This window comes from Xiphophorus couchianus, chromosome 11 (assembly GCF_001444195.1).
Source record: "Xiphophorus couchianus chromosome 11, X_couchianus-1.0, whole genome shotgun sequence".
Lineage (NCBI taxonomy): Eukaryota > Metazoa > Chordata > Actinopteri > Cyprinodontiformes > Poeciliidae > Xiphophorus > Xiphophorus couchianus.
This window is the reverse complement of record NC_040238.1, coordinates 12,480,338-12,507,837: the sequence shown is the minus strand read 5'-3', so window position 1 is coordinate 12,507,837 and position 27,500 is coordinate 12,480,338. Positions and strand designations below refer to the sequence as shown.

The 27,500-nt window shown below is 39.1% G+C and overlaps 1 protein-coding gene across 4 annotated transcripts in view; it reads left to right on the top strand.

Annotated features, from left to right (window-relative positions):
* The window catches only part of cadm1a (cell adhesion molecule 1a), a 396,597-nt gene that overhangs the window by 282,011 nt on the left and 87,086 nt on the right, over nucleotides 1–27,500 (top strand). For all 4 annotated transcript variants that reach the window (XM_028031634.1, XM_028031635.1, XM_028031636.1 and 1 more), the window contains exons 3-4: nucleotides 11,030–11,176; nucleotides 25,923–26,075. In XM_028031634.1, coding sequence (XP_027887435.1) covers nucleotides 11,030–11,176; nucleotides 25,923–26,075 — 300 coding nt within the window. The remainder of the gene's footprint in view (nucleotides 1–11,029; nucleotides 11,177–25,922; nucleotides 26,076–27,500) is intronic.

The window sequence follows — 27,500 nt, the reverse complement described above, 5'->3', positions numbered from 1 at the left end:
TTTAGTTTATTCTCAGAAAAATGTGAAATTTGAGTCAGACACGGCTTCTGATTTCAAATTCAACATGCCGTCTGAGTCTACTCTCTGTTTTTCATTAGATCTGGTTCTCATCAGAATTATTGACAGTCACGCTGGAAGGATTTCTGAATTATCCGTTCTGCAGGTGTTTGGAGCCGAACGCACCCAGAAATATCAGCTGCTTGGATTCAGTCAGTCGAGATTCATATTATTGATAATTCCAAATGATTAAGAAAAATTGGGCAACTCAAATTGCTTCTGTGTCTCTGATATCATATGTGGGCCACTTCGATAATACTTGGAGCTCCAGGTTTAATTATGCTGTTAATAAGGTTTGGACTCATTTCAGATTTCATAATCTGCCAGAGAGGATGGAGGCTGGCAGGGTTTGTACAAATCGCAGCTTTTTGAGCGCACTCCGCCAGCATGGCGGTCCACTATGAAACATTACTGGCAGCAACACTCAGCGAACTTGTTCAATTTGCTGAGAAGTCTTTGTCCAGATAACTGCTGAGGGGACAAAAAGGAAATAAAACTAATGTTTTATTTCCTTTTTGATACTTTAATAATCACACCATTAGTGAAAGTATTGGTTTAAAACAAGCAACCTTTCACTTTTATTTCCATTATTGGTTGTGGATCTATTTGTACAACATCTAAAGTATTAAAAACAAAATGCAGCTTGGGAAGCTGGGCCTGGTATGCAGAGTAGTTTATTCAACCAGAGGTTCCCTTAAAGAAACGTTTAAAATGTGACTTATAGACTAACCTGCAGTATGTAATATTTATAAAGAATATATTGTTTTTACATATTTGTTGTTTTTGGTCGGAGCGGCACATTTCTGCAGACGGCAACAGCAGCTCAGGGAGGAGATGGATCTTTTCACAGATTATCTGTCTCACAGCAAACTGTCAACAGCATGGTGACACATTTAAAAAACATGTGAAGAACATATTTTTAATATGATGCATATACAAACTGTAGCTTTTTAAAAATGTTTTTGGTCTATGGGAGGAAGCCAGAGCAACTGGAGAGAACCCAAACATGGAGGAAGATCCCAGACTGGGGTTCAAACTCATGACCTTCTTGGAGCAAGGCAGCAGTGCTAACACATGCTAACATATGCTAACATATGTGAAACGGTTCAGATAGGAAATCGACTCTCCTCCCTCTCCACCTCCATCCCTAAATCCTAGTTAACAATGTCTTGCTCTGTGTGAGCTCTAACCTAAGCATGAATCATATTTTGTATGAACAGAGCAGGTGCTGATGGGAGGAAGAGGAATTCACTGGGATTTCCTTTCTTCCTCTGACTCCAGTAGAGGCTTTTTTTTTCTTTTCTTTGTTCATCTGCCACAAGATGAAGCTACACCCCCTCCCTCCTCTCCGTCTTCCTCCTGAAACACATTTCCAAACGAGTGAGTCCGGACCACAGCTGCCTCTCTGACGCATTAATCACGTTGCGCCGCCGCGCAGCAGAAACACGCGTCGGCGCACGCGACTCCCAGAACACGCGCGGCGCGTCCGCCCACCACTCCTAGCGATCTCCAGTCTGTTGTACACCAGCTCCATGTGCCCCCACCCGGCTCCCACATGACTCTCCATTTTCCTGATCATTAGTGACTCCGGCGCAGAGCCGCCTTCCATCCATCCCTGACCGCCGGCTCCCCCGCCACTCCTCTGTTTACTTCTCCATTTCTTTTGATTTCTGGGCGATGCCTCCCCTCACCCTGCTGGGAGCAGAAAGAGGATGGAGGAGGATGCAGGAAGGGAGGGAGAGGCTGTTTTAGTTGGGGAACAGAGCCGGCCCAAGGCGCATGCGTCTCAAACCACTGCTTAGTGCCTCCACACCACTAGGGGGCCCTAAGAGCACTGACCTAGCATGATCATATCTTAAAACAACAGTGCATAATACAAACTAAAAGCTATTACACATGAAAAATGATTTCTATTGACACATTTCAGCATGAGGCACAAAACATGCTGTCGATGACTAGCATAGCATAGGGAAGTCGAGGGAAGTAGTTCAGTTATGCTATCCTGACTACGATAGCCATAACATGTAGCTGTGCTGCAGAGTTTGGTGTCTTTTGGTTCACTGAAGAAGAAGAAAAAGGTGGCCTGCACATCAACTCTGACAGATAATCAGTAGAGCATTTGTTTAAAGGAGCTAATCCACCACAGTGTTAGGTTAGCCACCACTGTGGTAGCTAACCTAACACTGCTACCATAGTAGCTACATTAGCTACCACCATGGTATCATTCACTTTTTAAATAATAATCGCAAAATAAACATCAAGCCTGAAAACATAAAACTGCAATGAACTGAATGTTTTTGTTCTTTGGGTTGGACGATGTTTGCGTGTTTTTTGTCTTTTTTTGGCCCCAAAAATGTTTCGACTGTTAGAAAACACAATGAAACGGGTTCAGGTCAAACATAAAGCGTCCTGATGAAGCTAATCTACTCATGCTACTCTTTATTGCAAATACATTTTTTGTAAAGTAATATCTTAGATGAGTAAATTACTTAAAATGGTCTAAATCTTTTCACTGAGGCAGTTTAATCATTAAAAAATGCTTAATTCACTCAGTTTTAATTATTCTGGCTAAAATTGAGAGAAAATCCAAAATTCGGTTTCTCAAAGAAATCAGAACCTACAAATAGGCTTTATCAATGTAACGTTTAGTCAACCAGGTAGATTAAAAATCTCTTTTAGGATCCCACTTAAACCACAGAATCTCCTGAATATTCATTTAAAAACAAACTTAAATGAACCAAAAACTGATTTTATTGGTAGGCAAACATTTGTTTCAGTTTTTATTTTGGTATGAAAGTGTACAAAATTTGCATATTTATTCTTCGTTTCCAACCAGTTCTCCCTGAAAGTATCAAAATTACCTCAACACTAAGCAATATAGATCTTATTTCCTTAAAGTACAGAATATTTTATGTACATTTGATACATAATACACAATACTTTTAGGAATCTAATGAATGGATTTGAAAGGTGTGTAAACTTGACTTTAATGTCCTTATTTATATATTTTTTGCCTGTTTTTTGGTTTTATTTTGTGCTATTATGGGGTTAATGTGTGAAGCTTTTTTTTTTTTTTACAACAGATAAATCAGAGTCTTGCACTCCAATAGAAATGATTGAAATTCCTCCTGACATTCAGATGCCTGCAGCTTTAAATTCCAGCTAAAGGTTTCCGTCCACAATAGAAACAATTCAGCGTCATTTGATACGTTTGGTTTTGTTGCTGCGTCTCCATGACTAGAACCTTTTTCTAAGACTTTATTGCCGACCTTGGTGAGCTTCCTTTGTGCGGATCGTAATATAAACACAAGTTTTAAGTGCTCTCGATATGAAGAGGCTTTTAGAAACCAAAAGAGCAGGAAAATGAGTCTGAAAATGCAGCTGAAGAAGTAAAAATCTGAAAATATAACCTAAAAAATGAACAACATCAGTTTTCTTATTGCTCCGGCTCTAAATTATAAGGTGGAGGATGAAGCCTGCATCATCATCATCATCATCATCATCATCATCATCATCGCTTGCACCTTATAATTTAGAAGGAATTGATGACAGATTTACTGTAATTAAAATCAGCTCAGTGGAACAGCTAACATAAATCTTTCCTCTTTGAATCGATGAAAGATGGCCGAACGTTTCAGCTGCTGCTTCTCTACACTCACAATGTCAGAAAAAATATGAGTTACTGAAATATTTTAAAAAACTACTTTCCTAGTTTAGGACGGGGTGTCCAAAGTGTGGCGCGGGGCCCATTTGTGGCACACAGACTGATTTATTTTATTTTTTTGCTGCCTCCAACTGCAATGCATGAATGAAATAAACGTGCACAGGCAGCTGCCATGATAAATTGTCCCAGAAGTTATCGTGATAAACAATAATATTGTCGTTTTGAGAGCACTTTCAAATGATATCATGGTACCGACATAATAAAAATTCAAGAACACATTCTCAAAGATCAATAAACTTTAAATGCTAGAGAACATTTGACCACTGCAAGTGGGAGACATTTTAAATATCCAAAACAAATCAACAATGCTTGAAGACAATTCAGCTGATTTTTCTGGATCGGTTGATCCTCAGATACCGGATTGGAAGTGAGAAAAGGACAAGTTTATGATGGTTTTTTCCGCAACTTCCATCTGATGGTTGAGTTCGGCACTGCAGGCGACGCTTCGGGCTCGTTTTAAAGCCGCAGTTTTACTGTCAAATATTCACTGATCTGAATAAAAATGCACGACATGAGCTTGTAACGTGTTATTACACCGTGTGCACAATCATTCAGCAGCAGACTCGCCGGCCTCCATCGTAACCTTTATCTTCCTGCGACTCCTTAAAAAAAACAAAACGACATGCAGATCGGTCTGAAGCATTTTTAGGAAATCAGAACAATTTAGTCTGTTTTTCTCAGCAGCTGGGCGGAGCGGGCTGTTAACTGAGATGTCAAGGCCTCCGATGAGATTCTGTATTCACATTCTGCTTCATCGCCTCAAGATAATAGAAAAATATTCCTTTAAAGGGATTTTAGCAACATTGAAAATTTATAGAGTAACAAAATAGGCCTGAATAGTAGAGTGCAAGCAGAATGGTGGGAGCTTAGAAACCAAGGGCGTAGGTTTGGTCTAAGTTTTGGTGGGACCTTACAACTTACTGACACCCCCCCCCCCAACCATTTTTGACCAGTGGGGGGGGGGCACCACATTGGCTTATCACCCCCTCCCCCCAACCATAACCAGATCATACATCTTGTGTATACAACCAGATACAGTCATACTCAGCAGGTCAGTTCAAGAACACTTTACTTTTTCCTTTTCAAAATTCAGCAAACATTACAAGTGAGATCAAAAGAAATATCCTCTGGATCTACTGATTATACAACAAACACAATTGCAGAAAAGAACAAAAAATGACTTCTTGCACTTCAGGAAAAAAATCCAATTGTTGAGATATTATGCATTTAAGAGGAAAAAAGATTCATAAAATTGCTTGCTCTGCTGTCTGAGCATCCTATGTGAAAAAATATTACATAATTAACAGACCTATTCTACCTCACATTCAGTGCTGACCTTACTAAACACCGGACTTTACAACAAATGCGTTGCGTGATAGATATCTAACTTATGGGTCCCCTCACTGTACTTACAGCCGAGCTAGCGAAATAACTTCTAATGTCTGTCGTCCTTTTCTTTTTTGGTGGCGACATGGAGACTCATAATAAATGTCAAACTCAGAAGGAGACGCGTTCACTGTCAGCACCATGGACCAAGCTTCCGTTCCGCCTGTTGCAGCTAATCAAAGAACGTAGATCCACGTTCTGTGAGCCAATAGCGGGTTGTCATAGTTCATAACAGCGAATTTTAAAATGAATGCTACCACTGCGTAGTATATTGAAATATTAACTAATCAATGTAGATTTTCGTTTATTTGTTTTGTTTTTGTTAAAAAATACATTTATTTTTTTATTTTTTATTAATATGGCAAAAATTGGTTGGGACTATTTTATATCCCTTGAATATTGGTCGTGACACGTCACAACCGTCCATACCCAAACCTACACCCATGTTAGAAACGGAGAATCTCCTGAAAAAGTTCAATATTTTCTCTAGATGTGTCTTTATATAAAGCTCTATCACACACTAAGATCCAATTGTTTATTTCTTGAACCTTTGATTAATATGGCTTAAGGAGAATGAAAACAAAACAATTACGTGTCAAAACCAAACTTATTTCATATTCATAGAAAGTTGAGTGGGAGGAAAAAGTGCACCAGTATTAACTTTGATTAACTACGACTTGAAAATCTATGCTTTCTTCTGCTGAATGAGCTTTATGGAGAGGCTGGTTCCATTTTCCAGCAGGACTTGGTTCCGGTCCAGAACGGTACCAGGACCCGCTCAAAGGAACAAAACCTAAAACCGATTCTCGGTCAAGTTCTTAAGGTGTAGCGTACAGATGTAACACTACAGATGTAAAAATGTAGCTAAAACTACGTTTTTAGATTTTTTTAAAAAGCCTTTATATTTTTTTAAAAATTATCTTTTAGTTTTTTGGGGGGTTTTTTTTGTTTTTTTTATCCCAAAAATTTAATTTTAGAAGATAAACCTCCAACCTGGATCCAAAACAGGTTTTTTATTTTCATTTCTGTTCACATATGGACCAATTAAAATGGATTTTTAATACAAAAATATTAAGTTACAGCCATGTTGACATGACAGTTATAACTCAGCCTCCAAAGATCATCGCTAACGACGCTGGTTGCTAACAGAGTGCTGCATGTTATTGTAAAGTTAGTGGAAAGGAAAAAGTGCGGCACAAAGCAGGTATACCTGCAGATCACAAGATACAACAAATATTAACCTGTTGGTGGTAAAAAATAAAAGAAAAAAAGAAAAAAATTATTCGCTGCTATTATTCATCGCGTGACATGAAGCTAATCCTGGGGGGTCCACAGTACACCCCAGGGGCCATTTGTGGCCCCTGGCCTGCTATAATACTTTTTAATAAAAGTAATCTCAATCTTGTTTTTATTGCTCCGAATCGATTAAATAAATGTTTAAAAAATCAGAAAACATGCAATCACACTTCTGTGTGCAGAACACGAACACACACTTAGCCTTGAACGTGTGTGTGTGTGTGCAGCAAAAAAGGAGAAAACGATCGTATTCGACTTGCTGAGCAACACACAGTGTCTTAAATGTCAGAGAGGAATTAATAATCTCTGCAGGATCATAATCTGTTCACACGCCGACATGGAAAACAGTAAATACATTCATGTTGGAGAAAATAACTGGAACGAGTTCAAATGAGCTCCAACACCTGAAAGTTTATGTTTATTAATCTGTTGTTATAATCAGGTGATTGAGTGGTAGAAGAGTAAAGACATAAATTTACAAGAACAAAAATCAAGATGGCCGCCTTGGGCGTGTTAAGATCACTCTGAACTATATCCAAAAAGAACACTTTCCAAAAAAAATCAAGAATTCACTTAATTAATAAAATTGATTTGTTGCCCTGCCCTTCTTGGGAACCACTATTCTATGACTCAGAGAGCCTGAACACAGGTGCATGCCACACTTTTCAGATCTTTAATGGAATAATTCTGAAAACTAGCTAGAACTTTTCTGTAACTTCACATTTCTGCCTCAAAAGATCCAAATAAAACATGAAAAGTGAAGAGAAACCAGTAATCCTCCTTTTATAGCTGCGTTTCCATTGACCGTAAAATTGCACAATTTCACATTTCTAAAATAATTTTGCCAATTATCTTTTTGCAGTTGAACGTTTTTGTGTTAGAATGAGGTTTTTATTTGTGGCCGTATTCATATTGGTCTACTTCGCAAAACTACTATAGAAACACTTTTTTCGCATCAGACGAGTCACATGATCAACAGCCAGATGTTACTACTGGCAGAAACCACGAGGAAGACGACAGGAAGTAGATGGAGGGGGATGGTGCTGCATGTTTTTTCATAAATTATCATGCGAACAAACTGCTACGTGATTATTTTAATTACGTTTCTTATGTAATGGAAACACCGTAATTGTGAAATAGTGTTTTCTTAACATTTGTAATGAAAACTTGGTCTGTAGGATCAGCTGATTTTCTTTTATTTCAGACAAATCGATTATAAAACAAAAATACATATGCATACTTACATAAGTCTAAACAGATACATAAAAAAAAGAACCCAATGTTTTACAACATGTTGATGTCGGATGATCTGAGAGGAACGCCGCACACACCGCTCAGGTCGCTGATGTTAAGTAGACGGGATTGCAAGCCAATTCAGTCTCTGCGGCCCAATATTGCTTTTGATTAGTTTTAATTTAATCTAATAAGAGATCACACAGCAGCAGCAACTCACCTAATAAACACGACATCTCTCACAAACAGGTGGAGGCTGAAGGTTGTCAGATATGATGTTTATGATCAGACAAATCTGATTCTCGTGAGATAAGAGCGCTAGCAACGCTCACAGATGTAAAAAAAAAAAAAAAAAAAATCAATTTCCATTGATTTAATGAACGATTAAAATAAAGAGAAGACAGGCCAACACAGGGAGGAGCGTGAACTTCTTATCTGCATACCTCAGAAGTGAAGAAGCTCTGAACATCCCCGGCCATTAGGAGGCGGGAAGATGAGCAGGGAAGGCGAAATTGGCTGTTGTGATGCTGACGGATGAGGACAGACAGCTTAACAAATGAGCTTCAGATCAACGGGCCTCGCCGGGCCTCGGCGGCCCAAACAGAACCCCGACTAAATGAACCTCCGTGTCTTTGATATTCAGGAGTCGACCTCGCTTCTCGGAGCTGAGCGTCGGTGGGCGGCAGCGTGGGCATCTGCTTATGATAATATGTCTTCCATACAGCCAAACGCATTTCAAGGCACGACTGAAGGTTACAGCGGGGGGCCGCAAGGTGTCTGCCGGGGATGACTTTAAATGAGGCCGCCTTGTCAGCGGCTTAATTGTTCCTGTTGTGCAAAATAAACACGTCTGACATGGCGGAGGGAGGCGGAGGCCAATTAACGGCGGCCGCCGTCGTCGGCATGAGCTTCGGGAAGAGTCAGAGCTGCTTCCAGCAGGCGGAGAGAGGAGGAGTTTCATTTGTTATTAGCAAACAGTGGTGCAAAAAATGGCTATGTGAAGCTGCGCCAAAACAGTGGTGTAATTTCTCTATTAAACAGCCATTTGCACATGTGTAAATGATCTGATCTGTAATAGGCTTCATGCCTGAACCGAACCAGGCACTTTAATAGAACATAAACTAAAGTTTAATATGGTGGAAGATTATTTAAACCTGTTTTTCCAGGATTTTTCTAACCTGCCGGCAGAATTTAATTCTGTTCTCGAAGACTTTTGGGCTATTTTCTCTCCTGATGGTCCAGTAGACTCGGTTTTATTGGGGAACAAAACGTCAGCATCCACTCCATCTCCAGCTGCTTGTAGTTCTCTTTCTCTCTGCTCTGAGTCAAACCAACTAAACACTTTGAGCAACCTGTTCCCCTCCTCCCCTGTGTGTGTGTGTGTGGGCGGGGGGGGACTGCATCAAGAACCACTGAAGGAAACGACACAAAAACCTCTGAAGAAGACACTAAGCGTTACTTCCTTCTTCCCAAACGGAAACAAAAATGGAGGCGTCAGATTTTCGCCGTTGTAGGATTTGTTTTTGGCTAAAGACCACGAGCCATTTCTCCCGCTAGCACTAAGCTAGCATGTTTGTTTTAGTTGTATTTACCCAGAATCCCCTGCGTCGTAGTCCACTTCCTGCTTTTGGAACAGTCTCTGGTCCGCTTGGTATTTACATATGCATTCAAACAGAACCAGAGTTCACTTCAGCCGAACCAAGATCGAGGTTTGGAGGCAGCCCAGAGTATACGGCTGTCTGCACTTCAGAGGCAACAACTGCCGGCGCATACAAAGTTTTAAATCCAATCCTGTTGGAAAACAAGGCATTACATTATGGCCACCTGGATAAATCCTGGATAAGATTTAGGGTCAGGCTAAGAGGAAAAAAAATATGAGAATAAAATTATGAGAAGTCATAGTATGTTGGGGGTAAAGTTACAGTATTAAGACTTTATTCTCATAATGTTATGACTTTATACTCATCTTATTTCCACTTTATTCTTGCAATTTTATTTTATATATATTTTTTCCATCCTAATTTGCCATCATAGATTTGCAGTTTTTACGTGAATCGATTTTTTTTTTTTTTTTTTTTGCCACAGCTCTAATGGTTCCAGCTGTTAAAAGTGAATGAAAAAGTAAAGGAAGTCAATGTATGTAAAGTCCCGATGAAGACAGAAACATTCAGAGTTTGTCACAAGCAGAGGGATGTGAGGGATTGTATGGTGTCCAGGAGCTGCTGGGCGCTGGTCTGGTTTTAACCTCCTGACGGACCGGACGTTTGGTGGAAATGAGCCTCTGAAATCTGAAATCTGTGTCAGGCCAGCAGTCAGTTGTTGCTGGCCTGTAGCGCCTGCATTCATAAATGATTAAAGCCGTTCTTTACCCTGTCATGTTGCCGTGACACAGTTCTCCCCCTGATGCTAATAGAAAACCCTCATTTGTTAAATTATGAGTTGTTGTTTTTTTCTTCTTCGTCTTCTTTCCTCTGGAACATATTTGCTCTCATGAATCAGCGGCGTGTGTTCGGCGGGTTTCGGAGACAGGTCTGATCCCGGTAATTGGATGTGCTTTGGTTAACTGCTGCTCTGGTTTATAATTCATAAGCCGGGTCATTTCTGGGTATTTAATTTTTAAATGTTGACAAGCTGCTCGGAGAAATGGTGACACGTACACAGTGTGTGTTTACCTTTCAGATCCTCCTCAGTTTTTTTTTTTTTGTTTGTTTTTTTTTCCCCCCCTCAATGAACTCATTTCCCAATAATTTGACGTCCTGTTTGTTTTCTGTCACTTGATTCGTGGTTCTGTCGGCGGGGGGCCCTCGTCACCGGCGGCCCCCGCTGGCTGGCTGCCCGGCTCGGCTCTGCTCTCCACTCATCATTTAAAACGAGCCAGCGCCACCACAGGCTAACCGTCAGCTGCAGCGATAGATGTTGGCCCAAAGCGAAGTCTGAGAGGTTATTGCTGCACTTTTTCAAATCCTAACAACACGGAGGTGGAGCGGCTCAATGCTTCATCCTGCAGGCGCAGATATTGTTTGAGCAACGAGGAAATGCAGCGATCTGAGCGATGAAGGCTCCCGCTGACTCGTCCGGACCCGAAGCGTTTCTGTTCACCAGGAAGGAGGGAATCATGGAGGCGTGTTTGATCTGCATTAAAACTGAATCAGTGGGCTGTAATTCTCTCACCGACACTCGACTTGTTTTCAACAAAAGAAACCCAAAAATGTCGTGTGTTAGCTAAGTTTTGCCTTCATGGCCGACTCAAAATGAAGAATGCGTGGCGTTCTTTGTGGCGCATTCACTGGAGCCTCGTAATTTAGGCCTTCCTGTCACCTTTCTGTCACGCAGTGGTGAGTCAGAACCTGGTGACGGACGACGTGGCTGTGGTGGAGGGAGAGACGGCGATCATCAGCTGTCGGGTGAAGAACAACGATGACTCCGTTATCCAGCTGCTCAACCCCAACAGACAGACCATTTACTTCAGAGACATGAGACGTAAGTTTTACAACACACTGCCATGTTTGCCTTTGTCCTCTGTTTTGTCTTTAAATACCCATTAACATGAATCCAGCGTGTAACAAAATGATCAAATTGACACACACAAAGATGTGCTCACATTGTTTTCTTTTATAGATAATTTAACAGAATTAAAATTGATTGAAAATATAATGAATGGAGATGTAATGCCGAATCACACCATAAGGTGGCAGTGCTCGGTTGGGTGTATCGTTTGAACTAAACAGTTCCATCAGATACATGAAGAAGATCACAAGCAATAAAGAGCCACTGTATTATTTTCGTTTAATTACGGGTTGTTAACGTTCTCCAAGCACATTTATAGTATTTAATTTCTAATATTCGTTATCTCACTAAGCTATCTTGTGTAACTATGTTTTGAGAGTGAAACGGCTGTCCTACTGTGTTAGCATTTCGGCGCTAGCATGCTAATTACCTAGCTAGCTTAGCAGTTAACTGCTTGCTCTTGGCAGTGGCATTGTTAGGCCAGGACGTAAAATAAAAGTGAACATATTGATGTGTTTTCTGCCTTGTTTTTCGTTTCTGTCCATTAATGTGTTTTTCTATGTACTAAAAGTGAATATGTGACTTTTACAGTCAACCATGAAGCCTGTAGGAGCAGTTTATTGTTATCACAGAGCATCACTAGCTTTGGAATGGAGAAAGCAAAGAATTTCACAGGTCTGATATAAAAGCCAACAACATAATTGACTTTTACACTGAAATAACATTATACTGGGCTGGCCTGAATGCGTGTTATTATTATTTCTATCCATTTGTCTGTGTAGAGGTCGCTAGGCTGCAGAGAAATGTTGCTGCATGTCTTTTTGTCGTCGGTGTATAAAGCCTTTTGGTACTTCTGATACAATGGAAGTCAGTTTTGCTACATATTTATTGGTTTATTAAGCATTCATAGACTTTGTTTGTTTTTCTGCTGCTTGTCTGATTAAATGCAGAAGGTCTGGACTCCTAAAACATGAATGCTTCAACTTTTCCAGCTGTAGATTGCATTGAAGAAGGGAATGATAAATCTTGTATTTTCGTGAAAAAAAAAAAAAAAAAACTGCACTAGGTTTGATGTTCTAGTTTCCCAGACATACAGAACCCGTCCACTGTGTCTGCTATATGGTGTCCAACCTTTTTGTCATTAGGGCTAAAATCGTTAAGTTGAAAGCACATAGTGAGACAAAAATGTCATTTTTCATTTTATCTGCTCAACTATAACTACGTTTTCATTGAGCTCAACAAAATAGGCGGATGTTTGTAGAACAGATCAGTAAATTATTGTAGTAAATATCTAGTAATAGACAAACCTACATTTCTTTTGATTGTTTTCTTATTTGGGTTGTAAGATTTGCTTTTGAAAAAGCAGGTCAATGTTTTTGGTTACTTCAAAACTTTTATAAATAGGAGTCTATTTTTTTCTTCTAATACTTTTTGAAAAAGTTATATATTTTTTTTGTAAAACTGAAAAAAATATCCAAAAGGAAGAAAACGTGTCCATGTGTACCAACCATTCCACTGTTCGCCCAAAATCACAAATGGCCCCCAGGTTGCACTTTGGACAGCCCTGCTTTAATGGAAGAATTCATACTTAAATAAAGGACCTCAATGATTAAACTCCAGTTAATAACCTAATAATAATAATTCAATTACACAGAATCAGAAGTGTGCATGTCATGCCTGTTGGTTTTCTATTACTCTACTAGATCTACTAGTAAATATAAATTCTCCTGCTGTTATTTTGAACACAGCTGCAGATAGCTATGATTTTATGTTTTAAGATCAAAATAAGAACCTAACCCTGTGAGAAATACCTGCATATGTTTCTAGTGTATTACTCACTTTACTGCATATATTGCTTCCAGCCTATTGCATAGTCCATATACAAGAGATTTGCATAACTTAAAAACAAAAACAAAGTAGGGGTTCACAAGGAATATATTTGCAAAAATAATGCGAATGTGACTGCAATAACCTGGCAGCCTCAGCCTCACTCCTGTATTTCTGCAGCTGAAGGCGAAGCAGTCGGCTGTGTTCATAAAAAACGCATCAGGAGTTATTAAAAACATTTATTTTACCCCCAAACTCAGCTAAATGTTTTCCCAGATCAAACCTGGCAACACATGAGATGGAGGATGCGGAGGTTTCAGCGAGTTTCAGCCCTGACAGGGGAGCACGAGGCTGCTGCAGTTTAATCACCGCCAGAAACGGCGCAATCGATGCAAACACAGCGAGCGCTTGTTGTCTTAGCTGCTTAATCAAAGGAACAAGGTAAATGTGTCAGATGACTAGCAGAAACATTACTTCAGTCTAATTTACCTGAGCAGCACAAACAGCGACATGGAGCTGCTTTAGCTTGTGTTCATTGTTTTTGCTTCTGTTCCTCCCCTGCTGTGTGAGCCTGTTTATCCAACCCCACTCCCACACGTTGGACGCGAATCAAAGATGCACTTTCTAACATTTGAAGCAAAACAGAGTGTTTGATCAGGGAAAGAAAAACTGTGTTATCCAGACTGCATATGAAAAGGTCGCTGTGCTTCGTTTTGATATCTGCTTGCCAGAATGAAAACAACATAATAACTAAAGCAACAATTATGTAGTTTGGAATCTTTTGTAACGTGTTAGGATAAAAAACACTTGCTTTCGTATAAAAATGCACACTGTTTTTGATGATGTAGTGTGGTTATGAATATGATGATATAGTGTGGTTATGAATAAGTGATTAGGAGACTGAAGGTGATGCAAAGACTGCCAGTTATCTCATCTTGGCAGTTTATAAGAAAGCCAACGTAAATATGCCAACTGAAACGTTGTTAGCTGCAGAACTGCATAAAATTAACAGCAGAAAACAACTCTCCACCATTTGGTCCTGCTCATCTGCTAGCTAGGATCAGTCCTGCAGCACAGCTAGCCGCCACAGGAAATTAGAAAAGAGCCCATCCTTCAAAATTGTGGTATATTGTATTAACTGTGTATTGCTTTTTGACAGAGATGGACCAAAAACCTGAAAATGTCCAGTTGTTCTTGTTTACATTCAAGCTCGCTATAGATATAGTACAGCTAGCCGCTGCATGGATGTTAGAAAACTACCAGTTTGAAACTGCTATCAGTCTTGTGTTTGGAAAATTTGGTAAAAACTTCATGATGCTTCTTATACATTTATAGATTTTTGTCCACTGGCAACTACTAGGTTTTTGATTTGTTCCTACATTTCTCACTGCTGAATTATAAAAAAAAACATTTAAAACAACAGTTGAAAACTCTAGTGAACTGTGGCTTGTAAAGCTGTGACTCTTCATTTATTATGTTTTTTGTTTGAAAAATGAGACATCATAATGACAATACAAAAAGCAAATATCTACTGATTGGTTGTATTTACAAACAAGCTAGTCTTAGCGCCGCAGCACAGCTAACTTCTACAGACAGTTGGTAAATTAACAATGTAGTGTTCTTTTGTTATAAAACAAGACCAGAATGAAATTAAATCAGCTAAGAAATCTCCAGTCTGGAAAGATGAGTTTTGTTGTTGACTTTCCATGTAGAAACCACTTGCTGCACTCCTGTTTTTTGTGCAGGAGGCTCCACTTTTGCTTTTCAAAGATGTACGGTTGTATAATTACACATCAATTTGCAGCCATTTTCATGTGCGAGTGTAAATGTAGAATTTTGGGGGCGTGGCCAGCTGCAGCTTAATAGAATTTAAAGTGACAGAGGCCCTAAAACAGTTAAATCTGAAATAAAGTCTTGTCATCTAAGGATGAATTTGTGCAAAAATTGTAATGATGATGTTTTGTTTAGGCCATATTCCAATCCTAACCTGTTCTAGGAAGCATATCAGGACACCTACAAACTCTTCTGTATCTTTGTGTTTTCTGCTACTGCTGGACTGATTTATGCCAACATGTATTTAAATATTTCCACAAAGTTTTAGTTTCTTTACACTGCCACTCCAGATATTTTCTGAGATTATCTGAATCTCCCTTTTTACGCCCAAGCTGTCAGCGGTGCGGCCAGCGTGTGTATTTTTCTTTATGTTTTGACCTTTCTGTTGAGTTGAAACTTCCTGTCCGTGCTCTCGTGAAGCGGCGGCCTCAGTAAACTCCTGTGAGGTGAAACGTCAATCACTCCTTCGGTCTCTCTGCTCCGTTCCTTCAGCCCGGCCTGCCGCATCCGGCACAAGGGCAGCGTTTACCCAATGCCCTCACGTGTGCACCAAACAAAACTCTGCGTTTATCTGCTGTGGGGCCGACGAAGAGCCGACTCCCACGGCGCCAGCTGTCAAGGGCAACGTGTTCTGCTTTGACGGCGGCTCCTTGATCTCCTGTGATCCCTCCTAGGCATTTTGGCTGCAGCTGCACCGCTTCATTATGACATAACCTTCCAAACAACATCTCACATCTGCTGGATCCCAGACTAAATCCGCAGAGGTGGATTATGTCAGCGAGTTGGAGATGGAGAGGAAGAGAGGCGATTTGCGTTCAGACCGCTGGTCGTCGTTTTGCTCCGCGTTACGGACACCAGAAAGCAGCTTTTATGCTTCCCGCCAGGCAAATATGGGTAGTTTAATCAATTTTAGTCAAGTTTAACTGAAAGTCAGGGGATTTCTCTGGTGCATGGTGTTATCTCTCGGTTCTTCTCCAGATGATTCAAAAGAAAAGTGTCCCTAGAGGGCGGTACTGCAGTTTTGCAGTGCGTCAAAAGGATGCAGTCGAATGAAATCTGTGAGAACGACTCAAAAACATCTGAAGAAAACACTGAGCGCATCTTCCTTCATCACCAATGAGAACAAAAATGGAGTGGCGTCAGATTTTACTGGTTGGAGGATAAAGAATCATTTCACCTGGTAGCGCTAAGTTAACACGTTTGTTTTGGTTGTATTTACCCAGAATGCCCTGCTCTAACGAACCAAACTTTGCAGACAGATGGACTGGAGCTGGATTAATTTTTCTGAAGGACTAGTTTGTTTACAGAGACTTCATAATTAATTTTATTTGTTGTTTCTGTTGTTTATGTATTTTGGATATTTAAAATGTCTTCCAGTTCCAGTGCTAAATGTTCATTAGAATTTAAAAGTTTATGGATCTTTGAGAATTGATATTTTTTAATATCAATTAAAAAAGGTCTCAAAACAATATTATCACTTGCAGCAATAACTCCTGGGATATTTCCTCATCTTCGCTGACTGTAGATGCTAACCTCTGTGAAAACACAACCATCTGATGCTTTCCTCCGTCTTTTTCCGACTTTCTGCCGACTGAAGGGTGGACAGATGGCGCCGTTCCAAAGCAACAGTGACCTTTTCGACATGAGAGCGCTGCTGCGCTGCAGCCCCTCGCTGCTTGTAAACACACACAGCTGGGAGTTTGCAGCGCAGCCTGTCGTCTGTTTCAGGGAACGTTTTCGCTAAGATTACCAGCAGCTGCCGCTGCGCCGATCACATCAACACGTTTCGGCGTTAAAGCCACAGAAATGATTCACTTTCATGTTTCTTTTCCTCTTTGTCTGGAGTTAAGTCAGAGCAAGCTTCCTTTGTTTCAGGTCAAAATCACCAGAATGAGAAGAAAAATGTCTGATTGGTTCATTGATGTGCCAAAAACAAAACATAAATTGTGTGATGTTGCTTCAGTATTTCCACATAATGTTGTTTCCTCATGATGTCATCTATTTTATGAAGTCCACCAGTCCCTCCTGGAGCAGAACAGCCCCACAGCATGATGCTTCCACCACCATACTTCATTTTGAATGTAACCAAACACTAAACTTTACAAAGATAAATTAGAATATTACCGAAAAGTCCATTTATTTCAGGAATTTGATCATTAAGAGAAACAAACTCCATAGATGGATGTTTGGATGCCTTTACTTCTGTTAATTATGATGATTTTGCACTTGCTGTTGCTGAAAAAATTACATTTAAAATTATAATGTTACATCAGATCAATAAAAAAAGAAAAGATTTTTAAAACCCAGAAATGTTGAAGTATGTTTAACACCAACTAAAAGGCGATTATTTTTTTAAAAGATGCTTTTAATCTGACAAACAAACCTCATCAGGATGTATTTCATAATATCCTAAAATGTTTTTTTAATTTCAGTTTAATCAAACATAAGACGTGTTTCCAGAAATTGAGGTCAAACTGCAGTCTGGCTTCCTGTGCTGCTGCTGTTGTGTTATTGGCTTCTTCCTGGCTGAGCGGCCTTTCGGCCCACAGGATTTGACCCACTGTGGATAATAACACACATTGCTCTGGGATTGATTCACACATTTCTGATACATCCACGACGTTTCCTCTTAAATAACTCAGGGAAACAAAGAAGACAATGGCATTATGTTTGGGGAATTTTTCCAAATTGTTCTCAAATTTCCAGAATTTAAGTATCTGTTTTGCTAAATTCCCTTCATCCCATCTCTGAAAGTTTACAGTGCATCATCTCTGGTAGGTAGCGTGAATCTGACTCTGACATGGTCAGAGGCATAAGTCACGCCTCCCTCCCCGTCTTTGAGTTTTCCCCTCGCGGTGCAGCACTTGTTGGTAAAACGGAGACACAAAAAGCAAAAGTTCTGCAGCGGCTGGCTAACCCAAATGCAGCATCTTCTGTTTGTAATGCGCACACCCACATGGATGCCGGTATCAAAGGACTGTGGAGAGGACTCGCACACAAACCGTGTCCTTGTTCTCCTGTGGAGGAGGGAGCTTTTGTAGCTTGTGGATCAGCGGGGAAGCTGTCCACTGAAGAGCAGAAAGGTTGAGGGTTGAAGGATTCATGCGATGAAAAATAAAACAAGGCAGCTCGGACAGAAAGGCGAGCAGAAACACTGCATGCATGTGCAGGGTTGTACGTAGCTAAATATTGAAGGTTATGTGTTGGATATTTTGTCTTTTTCTTTGCTGAAAAATGGGATTTTTTTGCCATCATCCACGATGAAAGCTTCAAGATTTCTGGTTTTCTTGCTGATTAGTTAATCACTGCTCTTGGTAAATTCGCCTTTTTTCCCTTTCAAACCCACAAATTAACATTTAATCCCCAAAAATTACCGCCGTGTGCTTTTAGTGAAGATTTAATTTTACACTCTTTTCCCACTGATTCCCATTTGCACCATGTTACCATCATAAAATGTGAGAGATTATGATTTGTTTAGGTCCGTTTTACCATTTTGCTAATTCCTACCAACATTGACATTCCACACATTAAACAACCTTTACATAACCAGGTTACTTGTTTATGATTTTGTTTGGTTCCTGTAAAGTTTCTTTGAGTTTTTAGAAAAGCACAACACATTTAAGATGCATTGTTATTATTATTACTTAAACTCATATTGGTTTATTTCTCTTTGCATTCAACTTAATGGACATATTCATAAAACAGCTTAAATCTTGTTTAAGTTAGTAATTATTTCTGCTGAAAGCTGTTTTTAATTGCTTTGGTTCTTTTTCCCATTTGGGAAAGTTGGCTCAGAAAAACACACGATAGAGTACAACGGCAGTTCAAAGATATTATACAGAATTAGAATTCATTAAAAAGAAATTTGTCTTTTGGTGAAATGTTTAAACATTTTAAATATAAATATATCAAAATTGATGGAAAATAAAAAGTTATTAAGTAATATATACAGATATCAATCTGGATCAAACACTTTTTTAAAAATTTTAAATAATGCTCCAGTGCTGCCCTTAAGATAAAAGTGTAAAGAATTCATGTCCTGAATGTGTGGGGTCTGCAGAAATGGTAGCTGCCCTTTTATGACTCTTTACCTTTTTGCATCCTGTATGGTGGAAAGATCAATTTTGAGTTTTTTCTCACAAATATTCGGCTTTAAAATCTCATAAATTTCCACAATTTTTCTACAAAAATTCTGACATTATTCTGAATTTTGTTTCCTTTTTTTGTTTTTCTCGCAAATTTTCAACTTTGAGGCTCGACTTTTGGAGCTCATAAATGTCCTTGTTTTTCTTGAGATTTTCTGAATTTATTCTCAAAATGTCTTGAGTTTTTTGGCAGGAATTTACTCATTCTGTTTTTATATGTCCACAGTTGCCCTAATACGCCATTTTAGATTTCTGTGTTAAAAACGAGATTGTTCTGTTTATATCTCGCAGTGCAACAAGGGCATTTTGAAGTGAGCTGGAGAGAAGAAGTTAAAGGTCAATTAAGAGGCGTTTGTGCGCTCCAGATCTGATTTTAAAAAACAAATCATGATGCAAATCAGTGCAAATAAATTAGCAAAGTAAACATTAAAGCAGCATTAGTCATATTGGAGAGAAAATCATAATTCCAACTGAAGCAATCCAACAATCAGGCGGCGACTAGAGCTATGGAGCCTAGACTTCACACAGAGTGGGGAGGAGGGGGGTGATAAGAGCATAATTACCCCCGCCCCACCCTGTCTCGCCCACTCTGACACCCAATAATAAAACTTTGATGTGCTCCTCTCAAAAAGTAGCAGCAGCCACTAATCACAATTGATTGCAGCCACTTAGGCGAGGCACACTCATCATCTCCAGCTCTCTCTGGGTGGGAGTCGCTCCCTCCGCCGGCGGCTGGAGAACTAAAACTATTCAAATGAAATGCGCCACGAGAAGCACAGATTAATCAGGGGGGAGCAAAGAAGAAGAAAAAGGCTGGATGAGTAAAACAGGCGGCGTCAGCAGAGGTGAGGAGGGGAAGAAAAAGCCATTAGGAGAAGAACAGCGAGCAATCTTCTCGGGTTTTGTTTTAAAGTTTTCACCACAAGTGTTACCCATTATGAATCTGCAATTATAACAAAGGGGAGCTTTGAGAGGCCTTTTTTTTTTTCAAACAGCTTGACTCATAATTATATGGAAATATTTTAAATACCCTAAATACGCTTTATAAAGGACATTTAAAGAATTTAATTGGAGTAACCGACCTTATATTCATGGCATTGTAACATATTTCTGGTGAATTGACTATTTTCTCCCATCACTCAAACTGCATTCCTGGTTTTCACTGAGTCTAGGGACCAAAACTGACAACTAAAAGCTAAAATCAGCTAATACTTGAGACTCAATAATGGGTCACCAAACTGACCTCAATACGCATTTAAACGTACAGTAGAAATCGTCTTAGCACTAGCGCAAAAGCTAACGTCTGTGATCTACCTCGTCACTGGATTAGAGATTATGTGGTTTGTCGTCGGAAAAAGTCTGGAAAATCTGAGGTTTGGAAAATGACAAAATCACACAAATAATCTGCAAAAGGGACGCAGCGTTTTATGTTTCAATAAAAGCACAGGGATAAAATGAGGAGTAAGCCAGTTGTGCTTCACAGACGCCAGCCAATCGCGTGTCACGTGACATACCTCTGAGGTATTTCACCTTCACAAGTTTTCCTTCAAAAATATTTTGTGCTTCACAAAAAAAGAAATCTACAAACAGACCAATATTCCTTGAATTTGGAAGGATTAGGATTTACATTCGCAGAAGAACCTGTGAATACTGAACTGATCACATTTCCAAGTTGCTCACATCCTCTTGATCGCTTCACCTTTTCAACATACAAACTTTTCACATTTGAATGAGCTTTACAGTTGTTAGCGGTAAAAATCAATGCCTCAGATCATTCCTGACCTCTCTGAGTTTGGATGGATGTCTCTTATCTGAATACCTCACTCTGTCCCACCTTTGTCGGCCATCTTTGTCGTTCCACTCATGTCATCAGATATGACAGAGCAGGCGAAGTGCGTGAAGCTAAAGGTCACCTTTTCTTAAACACACACAAAACCCAGGCAGAGATGAGTTCTGGTGATGTAGCGATGAAGGACCGTCTGCAGCGTCTCCCAGCCCGTCTTCATTCGTCCTCGTCCTAAACACGGCCGTCCGCGTCCTGCCGTGCAGCACAAAAGCAGCATCCGCCTCTTCATCTCTGTCCCCGTCCCAAACCTTGAACGTCGGCGTCCTTGTTTTCTAAATGTTTATTTATTCTGCTCATGCTCGCATTATGATCCAATATTTAGAAGTGACACATAAAGGGATTAGAGAGAGGAGAGGAAAACGTCTTGATGAAACAGATTAAAATCAATTCTTGCAACAACAAACGTTTGGATTAAAAATCCATTTTTGTTGTTAGAGGTTGAATGTTTGGAATATGACAACAGAAAATGGAAACTTTAATTACAAACCTGACGACAACGGAACAAAAGACTTTTGGTGTGATAGAAAAAGTGCTTGATCTGTGGCTATTTTTTCTGAATTTGCATTCTGTAATTTTTGTGAAAGTTTCAGGTCAATGTGCAGAAAGAGAATATCAACAAAGGTGGGTGATTTGATTGGTTAGCGTTGACTCAAACCTGTAGTTCATCCCTCAGCAAAAATGTAAAACTCAACAAACTAATTTCTTTGCAGCATTAAATGTTTCTTGTCTGTGTCCACTGACCGTTTAATCAAACAAAATTAAGAAAATAAATTTGCAACACGGCAATTTTGAAAAAAAAAAAGTAAAGGTTTTGATAACTTTTTTGCGCTAAGATGAGGAGATTTTTCAGTTGTATCAAAATTGGTGTATTTCTCAAAACTGGCAATGGAAAAACTTTTTTTTTGGCATCACATGAATCACATGATCAACAACCGGATGATACTACTGACAAAAACCATGAAGAAGTTGACAGGAAGTGGTAGGATCATGTCTTTCAATGACTTATCGTGTGAACAAACTAATTCACATGTGAATTTATTTGTTTTCCTTATTTAATGGGAACACCGCAACTAAAAAGTTCTGCTTTTCCGACATTAGAGGAATATTGATAAAGTTTTGTGCACATTTTAAGTGGAAATACAGCTTTTGGTTTGATATTTTGCATAGTTCAGAACATCTTTGCTCCACAGATTTTCTATTGGACTTGGAGTTTAGGAGCAGCCAGGTTTTGTCTGCTTTAATCCAACCTAGAAAGTCCAGTATGTTTGGTGAGCTGTGAATACGTAATCTGAGTTCGGCTGAAGTGAACTCTGGTTCGGTTTAAATACATGTACGAATGCCAATTGGACTGGGGACCGCTCCAAAAGCAGGAAGTAGACTACAGCACAGGGCATTCTGGGTAAATACAACCAAAACAAACGTGCTAGCCTAGCGCTAGCATGAGAAATGACTCATGGTCTTTTGCCAACAACAAAAGAGAAATCCTCCAACCGCTAAAATCTGACGCCTCCATCTTGTTTCCATTTGGTGAAGAAGGAAGTTGCTCTCAGTGTCTTCACAGGTTTTTATCATTTCCTTCAGTGGTTCTTGGTGCAGCGCCCCCACAGGCGAGGAGGGGAACAGGTTCCTCTAAGGGTTTGGGTAGTTTGACTCAGAGCAGAGAGAACCAATAAACTTTGATCCCAATTGAACCGGGTCGATTGGACTATCAGGAGAGAAAACTGGCTGGCTCACCAGCACTTCTTTTTATTCGTCTTTTGCTGCCTTAGCAATGTTTCATCACAATTTTATTTTTTTTTATAAATTCTGGTTGACAAGAAACGTTTCTCCAGGATTTTATGACTCAGGGATTGTCTTCTGACCTCATCAATGCTAACTGAAATGAATCCCACAGCATAATGCAGCCACTTTATGCCTAACTGTGGAGATCATATTCTTCAGGAAAGACTCAGCAATTTTTGTTTCGCGGGTTTCAGAACATTTATCTGCTGGTGATTGTATTTACAGCCATCTAAAGGAAATGTGTTTATAAATGCATCTAAATCTAGGGAGAGAACACTGCTGTACTTCACTTAGTAGCAAAATCAATTTTAAATGGATTTCCAGGCACTTTTCTAGCAGCAGCTTGTCACAAAGACACACTATGTTCTCATTTCTTTACTTAAACAAAATTCTTCCTCACATCAACAACGGGATTCCCAGAAGCGCTGTAAATCTGTAGATGGATTTACCCAGAGAACAGCAAAATTCAGACGGCAGCTAAACTTGTAAAATGAGTTTATTTTTTTGGCATCACCTCTTCATCCTTCATCGCAACATTTTGTATGTTTTTCCCACATTTTTTTTAAAGATGTGCTGCAGTCAGAGGTTCAAAAGTTTAATATGAAAAACTGTCATTAATCATTGAGGTAAATTAAGTTTTTAATGATGAAGTCATTAATTCAGATGCATGCTGATGCGGCTCTGGATGTTTTTTTTATGATGCTTTTTTTTTTTTTTGCTTTCCTCTAACAGGACGCTCGTCTCTGTGTGAATCTGGTGGTTAAGCGAAGCGGCTTAGCAGAATGCGACAGAACATAAAGCGATCTTTCTCAGTCAAACATTTTGATTCCATGTTGTGCGCGGATGAACGATGACCTGCAGACCCTCCCCTGCGATGCTCTCTCTCTCTGCCTGATTAACTTTAATGAAGGCTGCTAAATACATCTCGTTTCTCCCAGATTTGACCTTGGATCTCATTAATTTCATTAAACTTTTGCACCAGGAAGGAAAAGACCGACTTGAAATAAAAACTGCCGTTCTGTTCATTTGGGGTTTTTTTGTTTGTTTGTTTTTCTTTTCAGTAAAGTGAGTAAAATCAGGCAGATTTGCTGTGCAGATGCAGAACGTTTTAATTGACCCTTAGCTAAAATTGCAGATGCAGGGAGCGTCACACTGTTGCATCAACCTCCTTCTGTTCATTATTTGTGAAATTCCTGTGCAGACATGCCCCAGCGGGCTCGCCGTCTCCTCACATCTGCTGAAAGGTGCTTTTTGTTAGAAGCATTTAATGATTCAAGCTTTCAGTGAAAGCGGGTCGGGATGTGAGCGGGTCAGGGTCAGAGTCGCTGTCAGAGCGGCGGGAGACGGTCGGCTTTCATCACAGCCACACGTTGTCTTCCTGCATTACAGCTGACTGAGCGGCTCAGGTAGGCGGCCAAACCGGGTCAGCTGGGACGAAAGGGACCGCACGACTTCTGAGTTTGTGAAGGACGGCCAGGGACAAAGTTTCTGTTCATGGACACCGCGTCTGCTTGAATATACAACATACAGAATCATAGTAGAAATACAAATATGTTTTTATTTCAGCTTGAAGGTAAATGGAAGTGATCATAGAGTTTGGTTATAATTCCAGTAATCAAAAAATTACTGAAGTAAGATCATTTTTTGAAGAGGAGCATTTTTACTATGCTGTGCTTTTTATTTTTATTTGAGTAATTCTATATCTCTGCTCTTACTTGAGTAAAATGTTTGGATTTTTTATCCACTGAACGAAAAACAAAACATGTTTTAACCAAAAATTCACCAGACAAAGAAACACACACTTGCAGTTTCTGTTAACATTTCATACAGTAAGTCGTGTCTTTTTTTTTTTTTGTAATTATTGTATTTATATGAATTATTTTCATTTTAAAGCACCAATGCTTCCATGTAACGTTGTTTCGGTCCGTCTGAAGTGTAATTTTTAAATAGTAAATAACTAAGGTTTTGTTCAGTTACTCAGTACTTGATCATTTTTTATACTTGAGTACTTTTTACTTTTGATTAAAAATATGTGGAAGTAGTGCTTTTCTTACCACAGCATAATTTTTGGGTTCTCTTCCCACCTCTGATCTTATCCAAACTCTGGTAAAAAAAAATATGTATAAATGCAGAAAAATAAGAATAAAAGAGCAGAGAATACAGCATAAGAAATAATACTGTATTGTTGGCATTTAAAACGCTCCCTGTTTAAAACTAATGTGCAACTGAGTAGGGCAATTTAAATATTATTAATATAATTGTCATATCAATGAAGCCGACAAATGAACAAGTGTTGAATATTTATGTAACTAAATGAGTTAGAGGAGATCGGATCGATCCAAAATATCCATAATATCAATACCAAGTCGGTATCGGAGTCATGGTAAGATAAATACTTTGTTTCAGATTCACTTTTGAAATTTATGTTGTGTTCGTATTGTAGTTTCTCAAAAAAAAAACCCAATTTGCTGTGATTTCTTGTCAAATGTAATTTTTGCTCTTTATTCAGGAAAAGTGCACAGAAACTTGTTCTGTTTTCCTGTTGTTGCTGTTTGTCGTTTTAATGTGTTATTAAAGTTCTGCAGCTATAAACTGTTTAAACAAAATAAATCAAAGGAAAGAAAATGACCAGAAGGTCAGAAGTTTGAAGATTAATCAAACTCTGATTTTATTTTCTTGCTAACGAACTGGTACCAAAATATTCAGAGATGATTCCCCAACCAGAGCGTCTTTGTGGTGCATTCAAGTACATCTGGTAGTCTGGATTGCCTAAATTATCAAAACAACTCCAAGGTGGTTTAATAAATTTTTATTTTAAATGTCGGAACGGTTTTATTAATGAGTCCATACAGATCATCAATGATCATTTACAATGTGGTTTTATTGTTATATAATGTATTCATCCATCTGTCCAGTTAGTGGTTATCCCTGTTAATCTTTAATTAATAAAAAAAAATCTCCCAAATTTATATCTGCCACTTTTCATTTGTTTCTGTTGATTGATTGAATAATTAAACAAAATTAAAATTTTTGTTTAAAAACTGACTAGAACTGGCATTATGTGTATTTAAATTTCTTTCTCAATACATTAAATAGCAGTAATTATAGCATGTTGCGTTATTTCATATTCCTTGATTAACTTTTGAATTTCTTTAATAATCTTGTCTATTTTCCTGCTTTTGCGTAGATTTTTGTGGCGCTATCAGATCAAATCGTCACACTGGAGTTTGTAAACCTCAATCTCTGCCACATATTTCATTTTTTATTTCTTTTTTTTGTCTTTCAGCTCTGAAAGACGCGCGCTTTCAGCTGGTGAACTTCTCAGACAACGAGCTGCGGGTGTCGCTGTCTAACGTCTCGCTGTCAGACGAGGGTCGATATGTTTGCCAGCTCTACACAGACCCCCCGCAGGAAGCCTACGCCGACATCACAGTGCTAAGTACAACATCAAAGCACTCACACACACGCCTACACACAGCAAAAACACACACTTTCAGCACACAAACACACTGCCGCTCAGAGTTACGGGTCGGCGGGAGGTAAAGCCTCTAATCACGCTTCAACATACAGTAACATTCACATGGAAAACGGAAAACAACGTGACTGCACGCACTGCCTTTATTGTTTGGTGTTAAAATTATTAATAGGAGCAACAACGAGGTCGCACGCTGGAGTTAAAGTGATGGTTTCTCCACATTATGCCCCCCTTTAAATACAACACATCTTAATGAAATATTAAATCTGATTTTAGATGGGATTAAATCTGTTGTTCATGAAGGAACTTGAGTTTTCCTTGTGAAGCAGTGAGTCGGGTCGTTTTACACGGTTCCTTCATACTCATCTTCAGTACCGAGGAAATGTTTTACACCAGAACTTCCCTGAATCTGACTCTGACCTAAAATCAGCTGAGCGCTAGGTCCGGATTAGCTTAGCATCGGGCTCAGATCAGCATTTTCAGCTCATTTCCAGTTAGCTTGTCTGTGCTATAATATGATACATTTTTCAAACTGTTTAAATTCTGAACTTTCGTAGATTCTGCAAAAGAAATATAACAACTTATGTTTTTGCAACCAGTTCTCAGTAACAGAGTCTAAAAATCCCATTTAAAATGGGTTAAGTTGGCTGTTTTTTTTTTCTAGATTACATCTGTTCATCCCTACAGTTTTATAGGGTAAAATTAAACATTTTACACAGAAATAACGAGGGGATGGAGGGAGGGATTTTTTTTTAATTTATGATCAATCAATCAAGCAAATTTTATTTGTATAGCACATTTCAGCAGCAATACATTTCAAAGTGCTTTACATCATTACAAACACAGAAACACAATGCAACATAGAATCAACAATCAAAACACGACATTAAGTCAAGTTCCATCAATAAATTTGTAATTGATTACGTTTCAAGCGACTCCGCCGTCCCTCACGGATTTTTGTGCAATTCTATGGTACCTGTTAGTGTCTAGAATTTGCAGGGTTTCCTTTACGCTCAATGATTTATGAGCTTTGCGCAATAGAAGCCCTCCCAGCAGAAGCTTCTGTTTGTAATGAATGCTAGAGAAAACTAACTGCCACTTTCACCCAGCATGTTACTCCGCAGTCATAAAGAGACGATTTTTTAGAAAATCTCATTCAGATCCTTTTAGCTAACGACCCGAATTCATCCTTCAATGGAAACGATGAATAATGACTCCAGAAAAAAACAGAAAAATGAGTCAAATGAACACAACTTTTAATTTAATATCTGAAAAAAAGATGGCAAAATGTACTTCTTATACTCCTTATTTATATGCCAAATGAATTAACATGAAATCCATTTGTTTTTGTCGCTGTTTAATCTGCAGATGATTCCCTCCTGAACTGAA